General features: G+C 45.2%; 1 protein-coding gene across 1 annotated transcript in view; it reads right to left on the bottom strand.

Annotated features, from left to right (window-relative positions):
- Positions 1-2,110: 2,110 nt before the first annotated feature.
- CHRNB3 (cholinergic receptor nicotinic beta 3 subunit) overlaps positions 2,111-24,434 on the bottom strand; it is a 31,790-nt gene continuing 9,466 nt past the window's right edge. Inside the window, exons 2-6 of the mRNA XM_060269044.1 lie at positions 16,585-16,736; positions 15,869-15,913; positions 6,223-6,332; positions 4,311-5,184; positions 2,111-3,082 (exon numbers count right to left, since the gene is read on the bottom strand). Coding sequence (XP_060125027.1) covers positions 2,939-3,082; positions 4,311-5,184; positions 6,223-6,332; positions 15,869-15,913; positions 16,585-16,736 — 1,325 coding nt within the window. The 3' untranslated portion in view covers positions 2,111-2,938. The remainder of the gene's footprint in view (positions 3,083-4,310; positions 5,185-6,222; positions 6,333-15,868; positions 15,914-16,584; positions 16,737-24,434) is intronic.

Here is a 24,434-nt window from a genome sequence, read left to right as displayed (position 1 = left end):
TTTTTGGTCTCAGAATAGCTTGGTGGGTACTTGGCACTTGTTTCCTTTAAAAAATAAACTTTAAAAAAATATGGATGGGGGGCATTTTAATTCTAAAGTGAGTTCTAGTCCAGTCTTTGGTCTTTTGTACTGTAAAATTCCTGTACGTGGACCTGGATGCCATACCACCCAACATTTCGCCAATGAGAATAGGGGCATCCTAAGGAAAAACAGGACATTCCGGGATCAAATCAGAAACTGGGACAGCTTCTGTAAATCTAGGACTATCCCTGGAAAATAGGGACACTTGGGGGGTCTGGGACACCCCCCCCCCAAGGTCTGCTTGGCCAGGGCCGTCTTAAGCACCTCTGGTGCCCTGGCGCCATGGTGCGACGGATCCCTCCAGCGCCCCCCTGCCCCGTTTCCCAGCGCGGCGGGCGGGTGGGCAGGCTGCTGCGCGACGGGCGGGCGGGCTCAGCGTGCAGCGCTACTGCCGAGGACGCTGCTGCGCAGAAGAGCGGCCCTGTGCTTGGCCTTCCTATCTGTGTGCATGCTTGTCTACTATTGTGGCATCTAGGGTTCCTTGCGTGTCAAAAATTGAACTAAGTAGCAGCATGCAGTATGGTTGGAGGGGACTGAGCCCAGCTGATGCTATTCACTAGCGTGGAACTGGATCGCAAAGTGATGTCTACAAGGCCTGGCAGCTCCACGGCTGTTTTTACTGCTGCCAAGCAAATTAGCTCACCACCGAAGCCTTGCGTGACCGGCTTCACAGTTAGGCTGCATACAGGCAATCGCAGATGGAGAGCAATGGAAGTGTGGTCTCCTTCAACAGTATTCCCCCCCACACACACACTCTAGCACTGGTCGCTTTACAAGGATAATGGGGGCGGGGGGAAGCCTCACTGTAAAGGTAAGAGAAAGTAGTGTGTTTATTTTCTCCAGCACCTGTTTTTAAAGCACTCCTAATGGAATATCTTCATATTTTCATGTCTTTAAAAAAATGTTTATTAAAAAATTTCTTTCCAGGCAGCTTTAAGCTACTCCAGATACATGGGAACCATCACAACCGTCACACCAAAATGGGGGTACTGCTAGGAGCTGGCACTGGTTTCATCCAGTGATGCTTGATGAGCTACAGAAACTTGCAAAACCCCTTGGATCAGAGTCTGTGATAGCGTAGGAATAAATAAACATGTTGCCCCACACAATGTCAGCTCCACCATTATACTTCCAACCCTGGAAAGTTATAATCTGAAAACAGAGGAGAGGAGGAGCCTCAGGCCAGCAGGCCAAATGCAGCCTTCCATCTGGCCCTCAGGCTACATCTTCAGTAGCCCTGCTCTAGGACCGCCTTGCTTACCTGGAATGTGCCTTGAACTATGAAAATGCCTCTTGCTGGTCTGGGTAGAGGAGATTGAGATTTGGGTTAATATCAAAGCACCTGACTTTTGCAAGGTTAGAATGTAAGAGTCGTAGGCATTGATCTGCCCACTTTTTCCCCTGGCCCCATCCATAGCTGCCAAGTTATCCCTTTTTTACAGGGATTTTCCCTTATGCTGAATAGGCTTCCTCGCGAGAAAAGCGAAAACTTGGCAGCTATGGCCCCATCCACCCCTGGTATGTGCCCCCCCATAAGGTTCCCCATGAATATATGTGGCTCTTGGGGGTGAAAGATGTTCCCCATCTGGAAATCCAGAGAGGTAGGAAATCCACATGTGTAAAACAAAACAAAACAAACACCACTCAGGCCTGCAAGTCTCCAATGGCAGCAGAGATACATGTGCCCTTGCTGGGCATGTTGGCAAGTCTTACTCATATCTCTCCAGCAGGATTCATTGCTTAAAACTTGGCCAAAGTTTCCAGAAATTGAGCGGCACCAAGAACAGGTGTAAGACCTGGGCAAACCAAAAGGAGGAACTGAGAATGGCTTTCAAAACTGAAAATAAATACATGTATGAGATGTCACTCATAATGGCAGGTCACTTGAGTGGTATGCATAAATATACAATGTAAACTCAGTAATTGATTGTTATATATAGATATATAATATCTGTGCTTATTATACTTACTCTTCATAAAGCTTTATATATTATTCAATATCTTTAAAAACACATAGAGTGCAACAAAGACCTCACCTTTCTGCATACAATTTGCATAAAATGAAATATGTACATTTAAGTGCTGAAACCAAGATTGAATATGGCTGAATGAAATTATGCAAGGTCTACTGATGCAGATCTTTTAAGACTAACATATTTTTTATATTTCATATAGATATCTATAAAATCTTCCCAGTGTCAAAGATATATTGCTATATTAATAATTTGGGGCATGATTTAAAAAGAAAACTTTCAAAATTTTGTCTATGCCACTGACAAAATGGTTTGATGGGCATTCTCTAGTCTTTCAAGTGCTCAAGGACAGAGAAGTGTTAGGGACTCCTCAGAGAATCCTCAACACAACACACTACAAGTCCAAGGATTCTTTGGTTTTGCAACGGTTTAAACTGATGCAAAATCAATATGTTTGTGGTCAACATGGGTCTGGCTTATGTGCTTGAATACATAGAGGCTTATCATTCAATGGTGACTGTATCTGTATTAGCTGATAAACACAGATACAGATGCAGAATTGGATGTCTTCATTTGTGCAACAATTTGAAAGGCTAACAGTGCCATCCTATGGTTATCTACTCAGAAGTAAATGCAATTTAGTTCACAGGACTTTGGGGTAAGCAAGCATAGGATTCAGCCTTAAAAGTTGATTGGAGGGTACAATCATCAACAAGACCAGTTGCCACCAATGGCAGTGTCGTTTCCAGTTCAGTATGCACCTGTGTTGACTCTGAGCCTATTCAGTTCCTTCCTTCCTTCCTTCCTTCCTTCCTTCCTTCCTTCCTTCCTTCCTTCCTTCCTTCCTTCCTTCCTTCCTTCCGCAGATTCCCGTGTTCTTATTTCTAGACAATACTACTTCCACTTTGCAACCACGCCTTTAAAGCGGGAGTAAATATAAGAACAGAGCCCATCACAGACACCACCAAAAATAGCCATAGGAAGATACGGTCAAGGACCTGAGCTACAAACTTCCAGTCTTCCACCACCTGGAAAAGAAAATGATGGCCATGAGTTTCACAAGTATTTTGCACAATTGAAGAGCTGCTTTGAAATACGCTTGGAATTTAGTTATCGATTTATGTAACAATTAAGTTTATCGCAAATAGTTCTCTCAAAGTTTCTGCCTTTCAAAAAAAAAACACAACTCCCTGTGGCCTTTGATATTTATAAATGAATATAAATGGCATTTTTAGCTAGCGTAAGCCATAACACAAGTCAGGTGCAAACTATAACTTTTTAAATATCTAATGGGGTGGATAGAAGGTGAAACATGGTCCACTCGTGGACATGAGCCAATTTCCAGTAGACCATCTAGGATCATGTAAATGCTGGGCTAGGAGACACTTGGCCTGATTCTGCACACACACAGTCAACCTACCTTTCTTGGACTAGAATCCCCATGTTGACTTAGTGTGACTGATACAGCCTCTAGTGTGACTGATACGGCCTCGGCCCAGTATACCTGAAGGAGTGTGTCCACCCACATTGTTCATCCCAGACACTGAGGTCCAGCTCCAAGGGCCTTCTGGCGGTTCCCTCACTGCAAGAAGTGAGGTTACAAGGAACCAGGCAGGGGACCTTCTCGGTAGTGGCGCCCGCCCTGTGGAATGCCCTCCCATCAGATGCCAAGGAAATAAACAACTCTCTGACTTTTAGAAGACATTCTGAAGGCAGCCCTGTTTAGGGAAGTTTTTAATGTTTGATATTTTATTGTGTTTTTAATATTCTGTTCATAGCTGCCAAGTCTCCTGTTTTTCGCGGGAAACCCCCGTATTTTAAACCGTTTCCCGCTGGCAGCCTGGATTGGGAAAAATCCCGTAAATCCCCCGGATTTCCTACCTGCCAGGGAGGCTCCGTTTTGGGTGCTGGCACCGCCTGATTTTCGGTGCCCAGACATGGGTAGCGCGGCACTGGAAGTCACTTCTACGCATGTAGAAGCGACTTCCTGTGCTGCTCCACCAACGCCTGGGCACCAAAAATCGGGTAGAGCGGCACCGGAAGTTGCTTCTACGCATGTCCGGATATGCGTAGAAGCGACTTCCGGTGCCGCGCCGCTGCTGATCCCGCATTTTTCAGCGGGGGACTTGGCAGCTATGATTCTGTTGGGAGCCACCCAGAATGGCTGGGGGAACTCAGCCAGATGGGAGGGGTATAAATAATAAATGGTGGTGGTGGCGGTGGTGGTGATACCTGCCTGTTTTGGAACTAACATACCTCCCTAATGAAGTGTTCCTTTTTCACATGCCCAGAGATATACTTGATGGAATCAGCAGCCTTTTCCAGGAAGGCAATCACAATTTTTTCTCCGTCTTTGACTTGTTTGTGTTTATGTTTCCTCGTTGGCTTTTCTTTCCATGTCCCTTTGGGATCAGAGAATGAATAGCGATCTATGTGTCCTTTCATGCAGAGCAGCCTGGGGAGTTTCTGAAGGAAGAGCCTCTTCACCCAAGGAGCCATCGGGTGGTAGGTGGCTGAGGAACGATGGTGCACGTTGATTACAAAAATAGTCACGATGATCGACAGGGTGACAAAAATCATAATGAACAGCAAGTACTCGCCAATCAAGGGGATGACTTTGGAGGAAGAGGGGATGATTTCTTCAATGACTAAGAGAAAAACTGTAAGGGAGACTAAAACCGAGGTCGACAGTGAGAGTTTTTCTCCCTCATCGGAAGGCAAGTAGAAAACAAGCACAGTCAAGAAAGATAATCCCAGACACGGGATGATTAAGAAGAGAGTGTAAAACAGTGGTAGTCGTCTTAAAACAAAGGAATAGGTAATGAAAGGGTAGGAATACAACCCATCTTTTCGGTTTCCCTTCATCCCCTTGGCATTTAGGATTTCCCATTCTCCATTATCAAAAAAATCTGTCCTGTCCACATTTTCATCTACTAAAATTAGGTCCACCATGTTGCCATCATAGGTCCATGACCCGAATTTCATCGAGCAATTCTGTCTATCGAATGGGAAGTAGGTGACGTCCATAGTGCAGGAACTTTTATAACTGGCTGGGGGAGTCCAGACTACTATCCCATTGTATTTGACTATTGCTTTTGTCATCAAGGAACCTTCAAAGCGCCCATCAGCACTGGAAAGGGGAGAGCAGGGAAGAAAAACTTTGTGAATTGTGTTTCCAAGCTGCTATTTCCAATTCTTTTCTCTATATTCTGATTTTGCTTTGCATCGTTTTGGTAAATGGGAGACAGGTACGTAATCATAAACAGCTTGCAATGAATTGCATCAAGTTTCAGCAGCCTTTTAGTACTTATTCATCCATTCATTCCAGATGTTCGTAATCTGCCTTTCACCCACAAGCTCCCAAGGCAGCAACATTAAAACCAACATTACCAATAAATAAAACAAAAATTACTCAACAACGTAGAATTCGGTACTTAATTGAGTCCTAAGTTTACTGGTAGAGAAAGGACATTTTGAAAATATGCTTTTGTTCTCTCAAGGGCTACTGGTTGACCAAATAGAGGCAAATGCTTGTGGTGACTGTAAATATTGGGAGGTTACCCTGCTGGGCCTTCCCTCATAATTTTACTCCATGTCTATAACTCCCTCCCCTTCTCAAGGTCCTGACACAGCCCACCCCAACTTGCTGGTCCCCTAATGACATGCCTACTGTAAGCCCTTGGAAGAGAAGGAGAACAGGGCCGTGTTTTGTGCCAGAAAAGAGGTTGAGAAGGCAAGGGTAATAATCTACTGTTCTCCTATAGCCACTAGCTCTAAGTAACTTCAAATACATATGTACACATTCTTCTGCTATTCTTGCTACCATTCCTACCCACCCACCCATTTTGTATGTCAAATTTTTGACTGTAAGCTCCTTAGATCTGTCTTTTTGATAAAGTTACTTTGTACCAGATGTGGGGAATCTTGGGCCCTCCATGTTTACTGAGTGCTAACTCCCATCAGCCCCAGATAGCGTGGCTAATAATCTCAGCCGATGGGAGTTTGAGTTCAGTAAAATCCGGAGGTTCACCACACCTGCTTCATGCAGTACACAGATGGTGCTATACAAAGAAAATAAATTATCCACCTTTCTGCTTCTCTCCTGAGACCCCTGCACACAAGTACGAAAAATACTGTAAAAAATGAGTGTCAAGATCTGTATACTCACTTTTCAAACAAAACAATATCTGGGAGCCAGAGAGATTCAGATGGAACTCGAATTGCGGTGATTCCACCATAGTCCTCTGGATTCCAGCACAATTTTTGGTCAATCCATTCCTGCAATAATCAGCAAAAGCACCACTGTTGCTTGATCAGTTTCACAACAAGCTGAATACTCTAAGGAACCAAATTAGAACAATTCTGTAGCATCCATCAGCCTCATAGATGTCCCAGTCATGCATCCAGTTTCAGCCCACAGAAGCACATATTACAGTTGCCATCAAATACGATCCACAGAATTTCACAGAAACCAGACAGGCCAAACCTGGGCAGGGGGGTCTCTGTCCTGAATATTCACCTCAATTTTTAATGAAAAATTCCTTCCAGCGAATCCAGTTTAGGAACATGGGAAGCTTATTTATTAAATTAAACTTAAGGAAGGAAACAGAATACAGTACAGAAAGCTTCCTTATGCCAAGTCCACCACCTAAGTACTGTCTGTGCTGGGTGTTAGCAATTCCTGGAAGTTTCGGATGGGAGTCTTCCACAGCCCTACATGAACCTATTAGGTACTGAAGAACCTGGGAGATGCGATGCAAGTACTCTACTCAAATGAAATTTGATGCAATGCAAGTACTCTACTACTAAACAACCAACTCCTTGAAAGATTCCATCAACGGTGCCTCCGAAAATTTTTACACATCACTTGGGAAGATAGGTGAACTAATGCCAGTGTACTGGAAGAAGCAAAGACCACCAGTGTTGAAGCAATGATTCTTCAACATCAACTTCGTTGGACTGGTCATGTTGTGAGGATGCCTGATTATCGTCTTCCAAAGCAACTATTCTATTCCGAACTTTAAAATGGAAAACGTAATGCTGGTGGTCAACAAAAGAGGTTTAAAGACTCTCTCAAGGCAAATCTCAAAAAATGTAGTATAGACACCGACAACTGTGAAACACTGGCCTGCGAGCGCTCCTGTTGGAGAACAGCCTTTACCAAAGGGGTCATGGGCTTTGAAGACGCTCAAACTTAGGACGAAAGGGAAAAACATGCTAAGAGGAAGGCACACTTGGCAAATCCACACCGTGATCAACTCCCACCCAGAAACCTATGTCCCCACTGTGGAAGGACATGTGGATCCAGAATTGGCCTCCACAGTCACTTACGGACTCACTGTTAAAACCATGTTTATGGAAGACAATCTTACCCGGCTACGAGTGATCGCCAAAGAAGAAGAAGAGCTAAGCAATGGTTGCTTGCTTACAGCATCCCTGCCACAGTGCCCTAAGTCTTTACCATTCATTAGTTACAAAAATATAGTAGTAGTAGTAGTAGTAGTAGTAGTAGTAGTATTTATTTATTTATTTATTTATTTATTCATACCCCGCCCATCTGGCTGGGTTTCCCCAGCCACTCTGTGCAGCTTCCAACAGAAAAATAAAATAAAATAATCTATGAAACATAAAAAGCCTCCCTAAACAGGGCTGCCCTCAGATGTCTTCTAAAAATCTGGTAGCTGTTTTTCTCTTTGACATCTGATGGGAGGGCGTTCCACAGGGCGGGCCATAGTAGAAACGTATGGCTGATATTCTACCCAGCAGCCAAGAAAGAAGTAAACTTGCCTTCATCTCCCAGCATTCTGATCAATCAATGTGAAGTCAGTAGCTCGGGAGTACATCAACTGCTTTGCATGCAGAAGGCCCCATGTTCAATAGGTAGGACTGGGAGAGAGCCCTCTCTGAAATCCAGGAGAGTCGCTGCCTGTCAGTGTAGACAGTACTGAGCTAGATGAGCCTATGTTCTGACTTGGTATAAGGCGGCTTTCCTATGTCCCTATGAAGATTAACCAACACTTTGAAACACTTTGACACTTTGAATTAAGTTTGAATGAAATAAGTCACTGAAAACCTACAGAACTGGTTTGGGTTGCTTCATGTTGAGTTATTCCCCACCAACACCAACACCCTTAGTATGTCTTTTGGCCTCAGACACAGCATAAAAAATTCTGGTTATGTTACAGCCACACAATTGCTTCAGCGCATACCTGCGCATGTGGCTAAAACTCATCAGAAGGCAGTTTTAAGGACATGGCTGCTGAGTGCTAACACGTTCATTTGGCAGGACCCCCGACCAGCAGGGCTCTGTGTTTTTTAAACGGATGTGCTAGAGATCTCCCAGGGAAAACAAGATATATTGAGGCAACAAGTACCATCTAGACCAGAGCTTCCCGAACTTGGCTCTCCAGCTGTTGTTGGATTACAACTCCCATGATCCCATCATGATGGGAACTGTAGTCCCAAAATAAGCTGGAGATCCAAGTTTGGAAAACCCCGATCTAGACCTTTGAGACTGAAGCATAGTTAATCACAGCTCTTTTTCACAGGTGCAAGACAGAAAAATCCATGAATCAGATGGATTTAAAAAACTATTTATTATTATTATTATTATTATTATTATTATTATTATTATTAAAGATGCCTTTAAAAGCATCTTGAACTTCAGGCATTAGCAGGTATAATGCTTATTTCTCTGCTGTTGTGCAAAGCTTCCCTGATGATTTGTAGAGCTCAAAGTGCTCTTAAAGGCTCAAGAGCAAGCCAAGTCACTTTCTTCTGGTCAATTGACCACCATATGTTGACGTCATGCTGCAGTGGATAAACCAGGCTATCTCAGAGTGGCATCATGCTTACAGTAATAATCAAAGGAAAGAAAAGCACCTCTCCACTTATATTTCTTATTTATAAGTTTTTAGGTTGCGCTGCAGGAATGCAAGAGAAGCAAGAATGTGTGAGCTTACTAAAATCAATATCAGCAATGAAAGCATCTTCCTGTAGAGGGTTCAGGCACAGGACTCTTACAAGATCCTACCTTCTGCAAAAAAAACACACCTCATGATACCTCTGAGCATAGCTGTCAAGTTTTCCCTTTTCTCATGAGGAAGCCTATTCAGCATAAGGGAATTTCCCTTTAAAAAAGGGAGAACTTGACAGCTATGCTTCTGAGTAGTTATGGATTTCTCAAATACACTATTCTGGGTGTGGGGAAGGTGTGAGGTCAGTAGACTAAATTTAGGGCTCTCTTTAACCCAGGTGAAGGGAACCCTTGGGCCTGCAGAAGCTGCTGAACTACAATTCCCATCATTCCTGGCCACTGGCTGCACTTGCTGAGGTTGATGGGAGTTGTAGTTCAGTAACACCTGGAGGGACAAACGTCCTTTACCCCTGGCCCATTGCCTTTGCATCGCCTGTGCCAGGCAATGCTGAGTTGAAAATTAAACATTTGCTCTTTCCTTTTCTAGCAACAGGAAGAAATGAGCACACAATAACCTGTAACCGGGCACAGTCTTGTGACAGTGTCATGAGAAGCCTGATTGTATGCAAACTTTTTCAGAACTATGTCCCACTGTGCATCTTGAACCTTTTCCCCAGGGCTGGCCCAAGATAGTTTGCTACCTGAGTCGAAAGACAATATGGCACCACTCCTTGCTCCATGGGGTGAACTCGACTGGAGTGAATTTTACTTCAACACTGGCATCACTGCACATGGGCTAGCAGTGGGCTAGTTCAGGGGGTGAAGAACAGGCCATGTGGCTCAGACATCTGCTCTCCAACAGAAGGAAATGGCTGGCAGGGTTGCTGCCATTGCCATCAGACTTTCTACTTGAGAAAGTCGCCTAATTTTGCCTAATAGTAGGGCCGGCCCTGCCTTCCTTTCTATTTCTCTGCTCCAAATTGCTTGCGTTTATAGGGCTTCCCACATACGCATGTGTACACACACACACACACACACTGCTCAAAAGTTGTGTTTAGCTGCATTTTGAACCACATTGGTGGAAGTCACTTGGGCAACAATTTAGAACGGTGAAATAGCAAGTGCAAAAAAAGGGTTAAGCATCCCTCCTTTTGCTGCTTCTCCTCTCAAAATCCTACCCCAGTGTATGTTTGGTTTTAAAGGTCAGCATTAAGCTCTGCACCACAGATTTGCCTGCAACATGCAGTTGGAACCCTCAGTTTCTCAATTTCCGATCATTATTCCTAGTTAAGCTGCTCTGTATAATATACTCAAATCACCATCCTCTTTCATGCTTACACACTTCAGATGCTAATAATCAATTATACCCTTCAAGTAGCTGGCACATATTTAACGCTTTCAACTACTTTCCATTGTGCCAGTTTCTTCAAGACTTCTACATTTATTTTTGTGCTCTTCTCTCTGGACAGGTTTACCCACATTTTAAAGACCACAATGAATTATTGTGGGTAATGGATTCACCTACGGCAACAGTTCTTCTGAGGGGCAAACTATAGATTATGTTAGGTGCAGTGCTTTGCTTCTAAGTGCATGGTTGTCTTACACAAATTGCCTAGCCATTGGCAGGAGGACATTAACCCTTTGTCCCCATTGTGATTCCAATCTATATTAGGTTCCTCCCACCTCTTGCAGTCTTCGTTAGTGGGGAACTCTCTTTCAAGTCAACGCGAAATTTCCCCCTCTATGCAAACTGCAGGTGCGGGGGCCCCAATCTGGATAGGGATCATAGCAGTAAGCAGAGGGTTAAATCTCTCCCTCCTGCCCCCCACACCATGGTTCCCATTCAGCTCAAGGGGACCATGGTGTAAAAAACAAAAACAAAAAAAATCCAATACCCATAAAGGCACAGGTAAGTGGCTAACACAGGTTTGGCCCAACCATGAGACAAGATGAGGTGACCGCCTCAGGCGGCAGAATTCACAAGGATTGCAGCTATGGCCTCCAAGGAACACATAGCCCATTCCTTTAAGCCAGATCTGCCTATTCCTCAATGCCTCCTGCTCAGTGGCCTCTTGGAGGCGCTGCTCATGTCCTCCCATCCTTGTTCCTGACATAGATTTTTATTCCTTCCATGTCCCCTGGCGGGAGGGAAGCCATTTTGTGGTTCGCCTCAGGTTCTACAATGTCTTGGGCCAGCCCTGGGATAACGCAAGATGTAGTTAGGTCCTCAGTATGTGGACTGGGAATTCCCCAGAGACTGTGTGGAAAAGTCACAGTGTTCCACTCCCCGCCAGGAGGCAAGGACGGTCCCCCATTTTGCTGACCTTCCGAAGAGCAGCTTGGTATAAATCACTGAGCGATGGCAGCACATTCCAATATATGAGCAGCAACTTGCAGCTTAACCCTGCTCCCCATTTTGTCTTTTTACATTGACTGAAGAAAGCTTTCGCCGATCAAATGTTATTGCCAATCACCCTTGTGCCCTCTAAGAGAGAAATAATAGTCCCCCAAGGCTGGTGTGATCTGCCTTGCCAAGACAGTAAGCAAAGGGTATGTTTACACGCCTTATCCTGAAGTACAAGTCGAACTGCAGCCAGGCACGTAAGGAGCTAGGGAGCAGTTCAGAAAGTGAGATTCTGGTTTATTTTGAATTCTGGTGGCTCACCTCAGCCCCAGTTCAGCAAGCCCAGAGGCAGAAATTTGGCAGGAGGAGAAGCAAAAACTTAATAGTCACTCTACAGACTAATTTGTGACCAAAATAAAATTGATTTAAGTTAAATACGAATAATTCATATGTTAACATTTGAAAGTGCCAAGTGTTTCTCAGACACCACCACTCAATTACCTGGAAAGTGGAGGGCAGGAGTAGACATTGATGTCTTAACTGAGCCTCTGGGTGATTGTACAATAGTTCCTGTGTGACTGATTGTTTTTCTTAAATCGCCATACATGAAAGGGTGAGTGACATTTCCAAAATGAGAGCTGAAAATTCAAGGACGGGGATTGACAAGCCCTTGTGAAGAACAGGACACTATAGCTCTTCCCTCTACTCCATGGCTCTGGCCCTGTTTTCACAGTCCTGGTGCAATGCAGAAAGAAGTCTCTTGCTTCAGCAGATCTCTCCCCCTCCCCAGCGGTGCACAGGGAAGGAGTTTCAGCCCACAGAGATATATTTTTGACTTACAGGAACCAGCATGGCCACTGCAGCGAATTCTCTGCTGAACCTTTTAAAAGAATTTAAGCTGATGGCAAAACTCAACAGATTTGATTAAGTGGCTTTCTATTCAGCTTCCCGGCTGGATCACACTGCCCAAAGACTGCTACAGATTGCCCCATGACAGGTGCAGGGAACCTTTGGCTCTCCAGATGTTGCCGAACTATAATCCTATTATTCCTGGCCATTGCCCATACTTCATGAGGAGGATGAGTGTATGACCAATGACCATGAGTGATGTAGCTCAGCAAGATATGAGAAGATGGAGAGAGTATTGACTTGCTTGGACTTAAGGGGACAGTGCGCCATTTATACACTCAGAGGTGAATTTAAGGGAACACGAGCAATTTGCCTGCACTGGGCGCCGAGCTGGGAGGGCACCGCAGGGGACGCTGCAACAATGATGAACAACAGAAGGTGAGAGAAGGCAGGGGCAGCGGTGGAGCAAGTCGATTTGGTCCCTGGGGCGGGGTAAGCCAGGGCAGGACGCTCCGCGGGGCCTCCAGAGTCTGCCTGCCTCTTCCCACTCAGCCGCTCAGGGAGAAGCGGCGGGCGGACCGTTTGGGGCAGCACGGAGCTTGCGGGCGCCCAAGCCACTGCATCACTCCTAGGAGAGACGCGTGGCTCAGGCATGCTGCAGGCCCCACGGTGAGTGCCACCCGCCATTTTGTCACTCCCCTCAGTGGTGACAACCGGGGTGGCCGGTCCCCCACCGCCCGCCCCCTTCCTCCACCCCTGGGCAGGGGCCATCAAATGTTGGTTTTGCACAGGCCACCACTGAAATTTCAAAGCCCAAGGTCCACACTGATTCACTATGCCATAATAATAATAATAATAATAATAATAATAATAATAATAATAATAATGCCCCAACCACTCTGGGTGGCTTCTACTACATATAAAAACATAATAAAACATCAGACATTTAAAACTTCCTGAATGCAACACATTTGGGCATCTCAAATCACATGACCTTCTTTTCCACTGTAAACCATGCTCAACGAGCTCACGATATCAGGAAAAAGCTTACATCGTAAAATATTGGAACACGTGGGGAAAACTCACAATTACTTAATAATAATAATAATAATTTTATTTATTTATACCCCGCCCTTCCCAGTCAAAACCAGGCTCAGGGCGGCTAGCAACAAGAATATCAAAGCAAGCATAAAAGAAACAATTCAATTAATATACAGATTAAATACAATGTTAAAATTCAATTTTAAAATGAGGAATCTACAAGTGCAACCTCATTTAAATATCTGTAGGATAAAGCCTTAGGGGAGGGTAACACCGGGGTCAGACTGAGTCAGTCCAAAGGCCAAGCGGAACAGCTCTGTCTTGCAGGCCCTACGAAAAGATGACAAATCCCGCAGGGCCCTAGTCTCCTGAGAGAGAGCGTTCCACCAGGTCAGGGCTAGTACTGAGAAAGCCCTGGTCCTGGTCGAGGCCAGTCTAACCACCTTGTGACTCGGGATCTCCAGTATGTTATTATTTGTGGACCTTAATGTCCTCTGCGGGACATACTGGGAGAGGCCGTCCCTTAGGTACGAGGGTCCTAAGCCGCATAAGGCTTTAAAGGTCAAAACCAGCACCTTAAACCTTACCCTGGACTCCACTGGGAGCCAGTGCAGCTGTTAAAGCACTGGATGAATGTGATCCCGCAGTGAGGACCCCGTAAGGAGTCTCGCTGCAGCATTCTGCACCTGCTGGAGTTTCTGGGTCAGTTTCAAGGGCAGCCCCGCGTAGAGCGAGTTACAATAATCAAGCCAAGAGGTGACCATCGCATGGATCACTGTAGCCAGGTCAGGCTGAGAAGGTAGGGGACCAACTGCTTAATGCGGCGGAGATGGAAAAATGCCACCTTGGCTGTGGTTGCAACATGCGCCATGGAAAAGGAGGCATCCAAGGTTACACCCAAGCTCTTGACAGACGGGGCTGACACTAATTGAGCTCCAGCGAAAGATGGAAGTTGCCCCCCCCGACCCAACCAGAGGACCTCTGTCTTCGAAGGATTTAGCTTCAGCCGACTCCCACGTAGCCAGGCAGCCACAGCTTCCAAGCACTTGGTCAGTGTGTCCGGGGCCGAGGCAGGAAGGCCATCCATCAACAGATAAATCTGGGTGTCATCAGCATATTGATGACAACCCAGCCCAAAACTCCGGACAATCTGGGCGAGGGGGCGCATGAACATATTGAAAAGCATCAGGGAAAGGATTGCACCTTGCGGGAATCCACACACCAAGGATTCCGCGGCGACAACCCCCTCCCTAGCGCCACCCTCTGTCCCCGACCTGAGATAAAGGAACGCAGCCATTAACCAAATGTAAACAGCCATGTGTATAATAAGCTAATCAAAACTCATAGCCACCTCATGAGAAGAGAAGACTCCCTGGAAAAGACCCTGTTGTTGGGAAAGATTGAGGGCACTAGGAGAAGCGGCCGACAGAGGATGAGATGGTTGGACAGTGTTCTCGGAGCTACCGACACGAGTTTGACCAAACTGCGGGAGGCAGTGCAAGACAGGAGTGCCTGGCGTGCTCTGGTTCATGGGGTCACGAAGAGTCAGACACGACTAAACGACTAAACAACAACAATCAAAACTTATAATATTAACAAATATACACTAATGTTTGTGTGTGTGTGTGTGTTTATTTTTTAAAAAAAACCTCAACTCATAAACTCAATCTGTCCTTAGGCATTCTCTTTTCATTAAAAAAAGGAAAGAAAAAACAGCTGAGGAGATGAAGTGTTTATAAACATAGCACAACACCATATGTCTTCTCATAGCAAACTCTGAGTTATCCTGAAGGAATCGTGTATATGCTCCAATGCTTTCTGTTTACCCGGTCCCAAGGAAACAGCTTCCATATAAAGTTGCTGACATCTCTCCCTTGATCACACTCTAAGTTTCTAGGGGTGTCTCTTCCCTTCCTCTAGACTGGGGCTCATCTGCACTATGCATTTAAAGCAGTATCATATCACTATCAACAGTCATGGCTTCCCCCAAAGTCTTCCTTCAGAGAACCCTTTCTGCCTCAGCCTGTCTGCCACAGGACTTCTGCAAACATCTTTATGTATTCTAGAAGACTGAAATGCACAGCCGGCTCCCTCAGAGTCCTGGTCAGACTACCCTGAGACTGGATGTTGAAAGGAATTATCTGCTGTGGTGGACTAGCTGACAGGAGAACTCTTTTTTGTGCCACTTCAGACTCCATATTTTGAAAACTGCTGTTTAGTAAATTGTCTAGTAAATTGAGTCCCTTCCCCATTTTGTAATACAAGCGCACAAAGCTGGACCAAGACATTTTGACACCTGAGGCACACAACAAAATGGTGTGTGTGTCCCCCTCCCCGCCAGGGAAGAAGAAGATCTACACCAGGAACAAGGAAGGAGTGAAGATCTGCATGGGGGTCTGCTACCCCTGTGGATCCTGCTGCCTGAGGCAGTTGCCTCATCTTGCCTCATGTGTGGGTCGGCCTTGCAAGTGCAATACATTTATCGCCTTTAGAGACCATTAATCAGCATTGCCCTGAAGCTGTAACCCAGTTGGGCCATAGTATCTGGGATGTAAGATAGCTTAATTCAAGAACCTCCCTCTCCACATCACAGTAGAACATTTACTGTAAAAATTCACTGGCAATGATGAACATTTACACTGACAGTGTTGTCGCATATCTTACCTGTTTCAGCCATACATTAGTTGTCATCAGCTGATTCTTTTCATCCTGTGGAGGGGAAAGAAGCAGAAATCATGTATTCTTCTGAAGAAAAAAAACCAACCTCCCAGCATTCTCCAAGAATAAAGAGTCTGCAACCATTTCAGAGTTTTCCACTTTCCAGGACAGTCCCTGTGTTAAACAGATAACCTAAGGGCTGGATCTACACTGAACTAATAAACACTAAGATAAACGTTATATAGCTTTCAATGCAATTTTCCATTAACTGCTGTACAGCACCCCCTGGTGTCACATTTTTATAACGCATTTATAATGTTATAACTCACCAGTATAGATCAGCCCCTGGATTGACTTATTCACATTCACATGGGAGTTTAATGTGGATTTGAAACTGCTTGCATCTCTCTCTTTTTTATGCTGTTCGCATGACATCCTCATCCAACTGGTAGACCACACTTTTACTACATTCAATTCAGTTTTTCCTGATCTGAGGATAATCTGATCACATGTTAACTGACTGTGGGCACACTATGTATGAGTAAGCTTTTTTTTAAGGGTGTGTGACATATTGCCGCATTCCTATTCGCATTTTGTTTCTGAAAGCCCAACGGATTTTTTTGGGTGGTAATTGTTTTATTCTTAAAATTTAGCAGAGCTGCTCTAGTGCATGTATAGAAGGCAAAGAAGGAAAGGAGGACCCAGAGAAATAGGTTACATACCACATCTACTAGTTGGGATATCTTTAATCCAAAGTACACCTTTATGGTATCATTGGAATGTTTCACAGGTCTGATCCATTTCTGATACCCTTGAAATAAGTGCCGCAAAAGTGCATCTTCATTCTCGGCAAATGAGCTGAACACAGTAAAAGCTGGAAGACAAAACTAAGAATTATTGAAAGAACGGTAGAGTGGTGGGGTGGGATATTCAGTGCCAACTTTAATGGTAAATGTTCTGCCATGTGAGACTTCAGTGGATGGGCAGGCAGGCAAAGGACAATTTAAATATGTGCACAATTTAATCACTAATCATAGGGAAACCCAGGGCTATGCAGAATTCAGAATGGCAGCTGGGGAGAGTGCCCTCCCAAGCGTGGGATAGCTGCTTGGGTGCCCTGAGCGGCACGCATGCCCTGCAGCCGAGGGTGGAGCAAGCCGCCAATGCCAGACATTCAGCACACTGCCCGTCCGCGACTCCCAAGCCTTCCCAGAGTTGTCAAAATGAAGGAGGAAGGGGGGAATGCCACTGGCAAAGCGGCGCAGCTCCCCCCTTCCCCCGATGGCTCAGGGTAGGCTTCGGAGTGGCGCCAAATGTCACCCCCTTCAGCGAAGACATCTGGGGAGGTCTGCCCCCACCGCACCACACCCCCTTCCTCCACCCCTGCCTCCTATGGTACTGCCTACACCAGAATCCATGGTGCATGCATTTCATTTCATTTTTTAAGATCTACACAGAGACAGGACATATATTCACACCAAGTCTGCAGCGAGGAATGCAAGTCTTTTGAAACAAGACTTGTCCACGGTGGATTTCCCACAAGGCACATTGGCCCTGTTTTATTGGGCTGTATTTTCACGCAACTGAAACGACAAAAATTCTTTCCCAGGTGGAAAAATGCATCCACAACAATGCAAATTATTGACTATATTTGGGATTTGCAGAAATTGCTCCTGCAGTTCACATCTTAACTCTGTCATGACCACACTAGTCACTATGTGGCCTTGGCAGGCATGTCCAAAGTCTGTTTCAGGGGCCTAAACCGGCCCTCAGGTCAATTTAATCTGGCCCCCGTAGCAGTATAGGTCCTGGGGTAAAATCCTAAAAAAAGCTCAACAGTTTTGGGGTTAAATCCTAAAAGCTCAACAACTTCAATCCTAAAAAAAAAACCTCAACAACTGTGGTTGGCCCTCATGCATGTTCACTTCATCAAATCTAGCCCTCTTTTCCCCTGCCTTAGGGAAACCATGACCTCTCAATCTGAGTCCCTCCCACAACTGGCAAAGAAGGACAATAATACCAAATGGCCCATTTACTGGTTTGCTTTAAGGATTACAGAAATAATGTATGTGAAATGCTTGGAATACTCAAAAGAGTGCTATATAGCTGCTAGTTTTTATTTTTAGGTGGCTTGAAAAGGTTGCAAAGACAGGTTTCTGAGACGGCCTCAGAATTAGCAGAGTTTCCTTGCTTCCTGCCTACTCAGCCTGTACATTGGTAAATATATTGTTCTTCTGCTTTTTTCTTGGGTTTGAATGTGTTACATGAATGTTTAATCAGTCATTGTGAATATGTTTTAAATCACCCAGAAGGTTCTTTTGGATACCTATGACTGGGCGCAAATCTTAAAAACGAAAGGTAACAAAACAGGCACCACAAAAACACCATACGATTGCAATCCTAGGAACAATTACGCGAAAGTAAGTTGTGTCGAAGATAATGGGATTTAATTCCCAGTAAACTCACGCAGGATTACCCTGGAAACCCCCAGTACTTTCTGCTCATAAGGAGATTGAACGTGGAAAAGGCTGCCCCCACTCATATGGGATAAGCAAACAATATTATCACCCTCCAGACTTTGGGGGGAGGGCCATTGGCGCTCTGGGGTGGAGAGGGTGACAGGGAGGGAAAGGGAAAGCAAATAGAAAAGGCCGTGGAGTGGCTGGCAAAATGAATGTCCATTTAGTACGAACATGAATAATGGGCATTCTATGAAAAAGGCAAATGGTACTTATATTCTTTTGCAGTTCCCACCCAAAGGTTTTTTTGTGTGTGTGTGTTTTTAGTAAAAGCTAGTGTTTCAATTTAACAGCAACGAGAAACCTCACTCTCACTGTCTCACATGCTATCTAATCCATTTGGCGCTTTGAGAATGAAACAGCATTTGGTTCCATTTATCTCTTACCATAGGAGCCAACTCCTAGGGGCTGAGAGGTCTTCGGCCACCCCAATAAAATATTTTGAGCCCCCCACCCCATTGATGGGCATTGCCATTCAAATGGTTGCGTGCTCCGCATCATGTGACCAATTATGTGGGGCCGGGCTTACCTGCCCCCCCCCAATATTTTAATTCAAGTTGGCACCCCTGTCCCTTATTGCCTTTGCTCCACCTCCTCCTTTCCCTTTCATCTAAATTTAGTGTGTAAGCTCGTTCAGGCAGAGACCTGCCTTCTGCTCATGTTTCTCTGTAATGCACTATGTATGCTACCTGTGCTAAACAACAACATTTGCATTTGTTATTTGTTAGGATGAATGAGATCATCATAATTTCACTTAATTACTGAAGTCTTCTCAAAGACAAGGCTGTTGATCAGAAGATGGCAATACTACGATGAGTCACTGGCTAACCAGTGCAGCTGATTTTATTTTATTTTATCCTCCTTTCCAGGTCCTTTGCTTAATACACACCGACACAAACAAAAGTATTTTCAAACACGCTTAAAGAACACGAGGCAGTGGTTTCATTTTAGTACCTAAGGTGCATCTCTCTGTTGTTGCAAGCAGTCTCAGATCAAGCACTTATGTTTAATTCGAATAAATTGCACTTACCCGAACTATTAGTACAAAGAAGGAGGGACACTATAATAAAAGCAGGAACCCTCATCCTCACAACCACATCTGCAACTGGATCTCTTGCTTTTCATAGGCAAACGACTTCCATCCAAAGATGCGAGTTTAGACACAACGATTCTAAACCGTAATGGCTAATAGGCTGGAAACGGGAAGAATAGCATTCGAGCCTTATCTTGCACCACAGCGAAGCTTCTTAAAGTACACTTCATTGATTTTCGGTCAGCTGTCACAGGCTGCAAGCCAAAAATAAGAATAATCCCTGGGTCCTAAACTCTGCCTCGTTGCTTATCCAGGATAACCAAGGTACTGTTAAAAGCTAAATTCAAAGAACACCTAGGATAGAGCCAAGCAACTTAGAACCTGATTTGAATTCCATAAATGTCTGGTCGTAATCTCTTTGCCATTTGATAAGTAATGTGAAGTGCTCCTCCAGCTGTTCAAATATGTTCACTGCAGCACATCCCTGTTCTATGGGTAATCGTAAAGTGATGGCAAAAACAGACTAAGACTGTAGCAAGGGGGTGGGTGGGGGAGCTGTGGCCCTGCGGACGTTGTTGGACTCCATATCCCATCAACGCATTTCCAAAAGTGAGGGGTGATGGGAATAGTAGTCCAGGGGAACAGGTATCCGGAGCTAGCTTTCAGATAACAAAGGAAGGGAGGGTCAGGCTCTGTAGGATCTGAGAGTGTTCCTAGGAAAGGCAGGCATCAGTCCAGCAAAGTCCAACCCTAAAGTGAGCCCTAACATTGCAAAGCAGGGCTGTGTGACAGCCAAAGACCCACCCCTCAAGCAATGTTTTGCGTAATGTATGATGGGTGCCCCTCTGCTACGTCCAGTGGGGCTTCTATGGCAGGAAATGATTTTGCATGGCAGGTGGATTGATTTTGACTGCGGAGATTAAAATTCTAAGCCACCTCTCCCAGGTTCAGAGAGTGGTCATGTCTTCCTTCTCTTCCTCAAAGAGCACAAAAAGAAGTTCCCCTCTTGCTCTCAGTTTCAAGGGCCCTGAGGAGCAGAGGCGGAGCCCCCCAGAGTTGGACACGTGGGGTGGGGGTAGCCGTGCCCGGGGTGAGCACCGTGTGCCCCAGAAAGGTGCGCCCATGGCGGGCATCCTAGGGGGGTGGGACGGCGATGTCACACACCCCCTCAGGGATGACACCCGGGGCAGGCCGCACCCCCCATTCCCCCCACCCCAGTGCTGAGGAGGTAGGCAATTGGCTTCAGGGTCATCACCACAAGAACTTGTTCCCAAGGAGGCCTGTGAACAGGGCCCCAACAATCATAATCCGTAACATTCAGTTAATAACTAATTTAGTTATTAATTACTAGTTAAAAAGAGGGGCATGCCTGCAACAACCCCGGTTTTCATACCATGATCATCACTGCCTTGCGGCGGCCTCCCCCCAGCTCTGCTCCACTATTAGAGCAGGATTTGTTCCACCTGCTGTTGTCATTTAACGGCAACAGAAAGAGAACACGGAGGATCTTGCGGGGCGGGGCATTCCAAAGCCTGGGCACAGGACAAAGGCGCCAACCTGCCCACCACATTGGTGGGGGCGCATCACATGACGCGTTATGTGATGCCACGTGACGCATCTGCCCCAGTGGGACGTGCCATGGGGAGAAGGAGGTGGAGTGCAGTGCTGGGCTCTGCCACTCGCCCTACTCCCCATGGCAAGCTCAGAGGGCAATCTTCATCCTCATTCATCCCACCCCCCTCCCAGCTCCCAGGTGGGGGCTTGGGCACCCGGAGGGCAACTAGTGGTGATGGGTGGTGTTGGCGCCCTCAATATTGGGGGAGCTAGGGCCCCTGATTCAAAATATTGAGGGGGCTGGAGCCCCTAGCACTTCCTATACCTGGCACCGGTGGCACAGCAATAGTGAAAGCATTTTTCCAATAGAAATTCAGATATTAGGACCTGCAACAAGGTCTCTCTCCCCATCATTTCAGAGAAGAGGCAGAGAGGCAGTGTTGAAGCTGCAATCGTATATCCAGTTACCTGGGGGTAAACCCCCTTGGCAAACATGCAGAACATTGTTGTGTGAATATAATAACCAGCACTTTGAACTGACCCCAGGCATGAGCCAGGAACCAATGAAGATGGTAGAGCAATTTAGTCCCAGGTTCCCAGTAACTGGTCAGAAGCCAGCGATAGTTTCTTTGAAGCTGGAATTCTCCTTCAGTCAACTCATTCTAAGACACACCCAGTCATTCGGACACTTCCAAAGGACTTTCATTTGCTAATCTCACTACCTGCGAAACAAAATCTACTGTTGCACTTTTGGAACTCGCCATTCTCACCTGCAATTGAAGAATGGGTTGCAGCTGGTGACTTTTTTAAAGCTTTGCCCACTAAATAACACGTTATATGTCACAGGAGTATTATTTGGGAATAAAAAATTCAACGCATTTGGCAACCATTTCCAGAAATGTTATTTAACTGAACTTAAATCTTTTGCTTGATCTTGCTCATTTGGCAAAAAAGGGCCCCGCCCCCGCTCCATCATGCACACACACCTTCTCTTGTTGTGTTTTCTTCTTGGGTTCAATGTTCCTCGCCTCTTTCCCTTAATTATACTCAGTAGGGGGGTTGTCAACCCGCAGTATGCAGAGGGAGGCTGTGCACACTGAGGAGATAATAGCACTGCTGCTTTTTTCTGATAAAACTGTAGAAATTTATGTTAATCTCATGTTTGAAATTCAATAAAAATGTTAATAACTAAACAGTTGGGTTTGCCTTTGCTTTCTTTCCAGCTAGAGCTATAAAAATATTATTGTGTTCTTGGCATGACCTTCTGTACTCTTCTCACGGAAACAGTGCTTTATGTTTGATGGTCTTGTGCAAATCTCTTTAAAATGAAGGTTTATTGCTCCCCTTTCACCCCAATAGACCAAAAATATCTACTCATCTTCTTGTCAAACACTCCTTTCTTTCTTTCTTTCTTTCTTTCTTTCTTTCTTTCTTTCTTTCTTTCTTTCTTTCTTTCTTTCTTTCTTTCTTTCTTTCTTTCTTTCTTTCTTCCCCTGTCACTGAAAAAAACTTTTATCATCAGAGTTATATGGCGGCGCTTTTCGAATTTGGTACAAATGAGGATTTTATCTGAATTGTTCTGATCAAAAGCACACACTTTTCACGAGCTCATTTAAAGGAGCAGCCCTCCTAGCTGATCACAAGAGAAGGTTATTACCCCAAAATGAAAAGCTGCCACCAACCAGAGCAGGGATGGGGAGCCTGCGTCTATGTAGATGTTGTTCGACTACAACAGGAATGGGGAACTTCAGGCATGGGGAACTTCAAGTTAATAAAGACTCCAGGTGTAAATGTGTGTACAATAACTATTTTTCTTAAAGACAATAGCCTCCGCTGTGTGTGCCTCAATTTTCCCTATGGAAATACAACCCTAGGTGAGTGCCTGGGACCCCCTGGAATTTTGTTCACCGCTTGGCAGAGATTGGGGGTGGTGTGCAACCTTTGTCACATTATATGCTCTGCTCCTGTCACAAGCAAGTGACCTGCAATTTTAGTTACAGGTTGGTAGCCATGTTGGTCTGCCATAGTCGAAACAAAATAAAAATAAAATCCTTCCAGTAGCACCTTAGAAACCAACTAAGTTTGTCATTGGTATGAGCTTTCGTGTGCATGCACACTTCTTCAGATACACTGAAACAGAAGTCACCAGACCCTTATATATAGTGAGAGGGTGGGGAGGGGTATTACTCAGAAGGGTGGTGGGAATGGGTGACTGGCTGATAGGTGGGGTAAACCTGTTGACAACTGTTAATGACTGCAATTGGTCTTACAGGAAAAAGCAAAAATAGCTTTGTCATGTATAATGAGATAAGAATCCAATGTCTCTATTCAGACCAGGTCTCTCCATGGTTTTAAGTTTGGTAATAAGTTGCAATTCAGCAACTTCTCTTTCCAGTCTATTTCTGAAATTCTTTTGAAATAAGACAGCTACTGTACTTTGAGATCTTGTATAATGTCCTGGGAGATTGAAGTGTTCTCCTACTGGTTTCTCTGTCTTGTGATTCCTGATGCCTGCAATTTTGTCAGGTTGGAAAAGGTCTTCCCGTCTCTATTGGCCAGGACTGGTGGGGGTGGGGGGAGGGAGGTGGACACAATCTCCCACACCCCTCCACTAGAGGATGGATAGGAGAGCAAGATTTTTGTGGTTGTTGCTTAGTCGTTTAGTCGTGTCCAACTCTTCATGACGCCACGGACCAGAGCACTCCAAGTACTCCTGTCTTACACTACCTCCCGCAGTTTGATCAGACTCATGTTCGTAGCTTCGAGAACACTGTCCAACCATCTCGTCCTCTGTCGTCCCCTTCTCCTTGTGCCCTCAATCTTTCCCAACATCAGGGTCTTTCCCAACATCAGGAGAGCAAGCTGGGGCTGCACTTATTACAAACAGCAGCTGGAGGATATAGGGAAGAAATCAGATCCTCTTAAACATTTTCTTTCTTTTTTATGCAGAAAAGGGAATGACAAGGACAGAAATGGAACCACAACTAAATTTTGGACTTTTCTGTCCCTGTGGCGATTAGCAGGACTCGGCATCAGGGGAATGTTTCGACAGACTCTCCGAACCAGTTGGCCTAACCCCAAATCCAGCTTGACAGCACTGACTGCTCATAATCTTATAGCAGTTAACAGCTGACCTCCTGGTGGCAGCGCTCTCTCAACAGATCTCACACACACCGTCTACATGGGCCTGACATCCAGAGTCTGCCTGTTTGCCGAGTATGGAATAGGACGTGACGGGAGATAATACAGACATGTGTATGTGTGCTCGGCTCACGTGAGATGATGGCAGAACCTCTGGTTTTAGGCAAAGCTGCTTGGTAGAAGAAAATAAACGAAAAAAGTTAATTTTAAAAATTCATTCCAGTAGCACCTTAGAGACCAACTAAGTTTGTCATTGGTATGAGTTTTTGTGTGCATGCACACTTCTTCAGATACACTGAAACGGAAGTCACCAGATCCCCACATA

The sequence above is a fragment of the Zootoca vivipara genome, chromosome 16 (genome assembly GCF_963506605.1).
Source record: "Zootoca vivipara chromosome 16, rZooViv1.1, whole genome shotgun sequence".
Classification (NCBI taxonomy): Eukaryota; Metazoa; Chordata; class Lepidosauria; order Squamata; family Lacertidae; genus Zootoca; species Zootoca vivipara.
The sequence above is the reverse complement of the archived record's forward strand: the minus strand, read 5'-3'. Positions and strand labels throughout refer to the sequence as shown.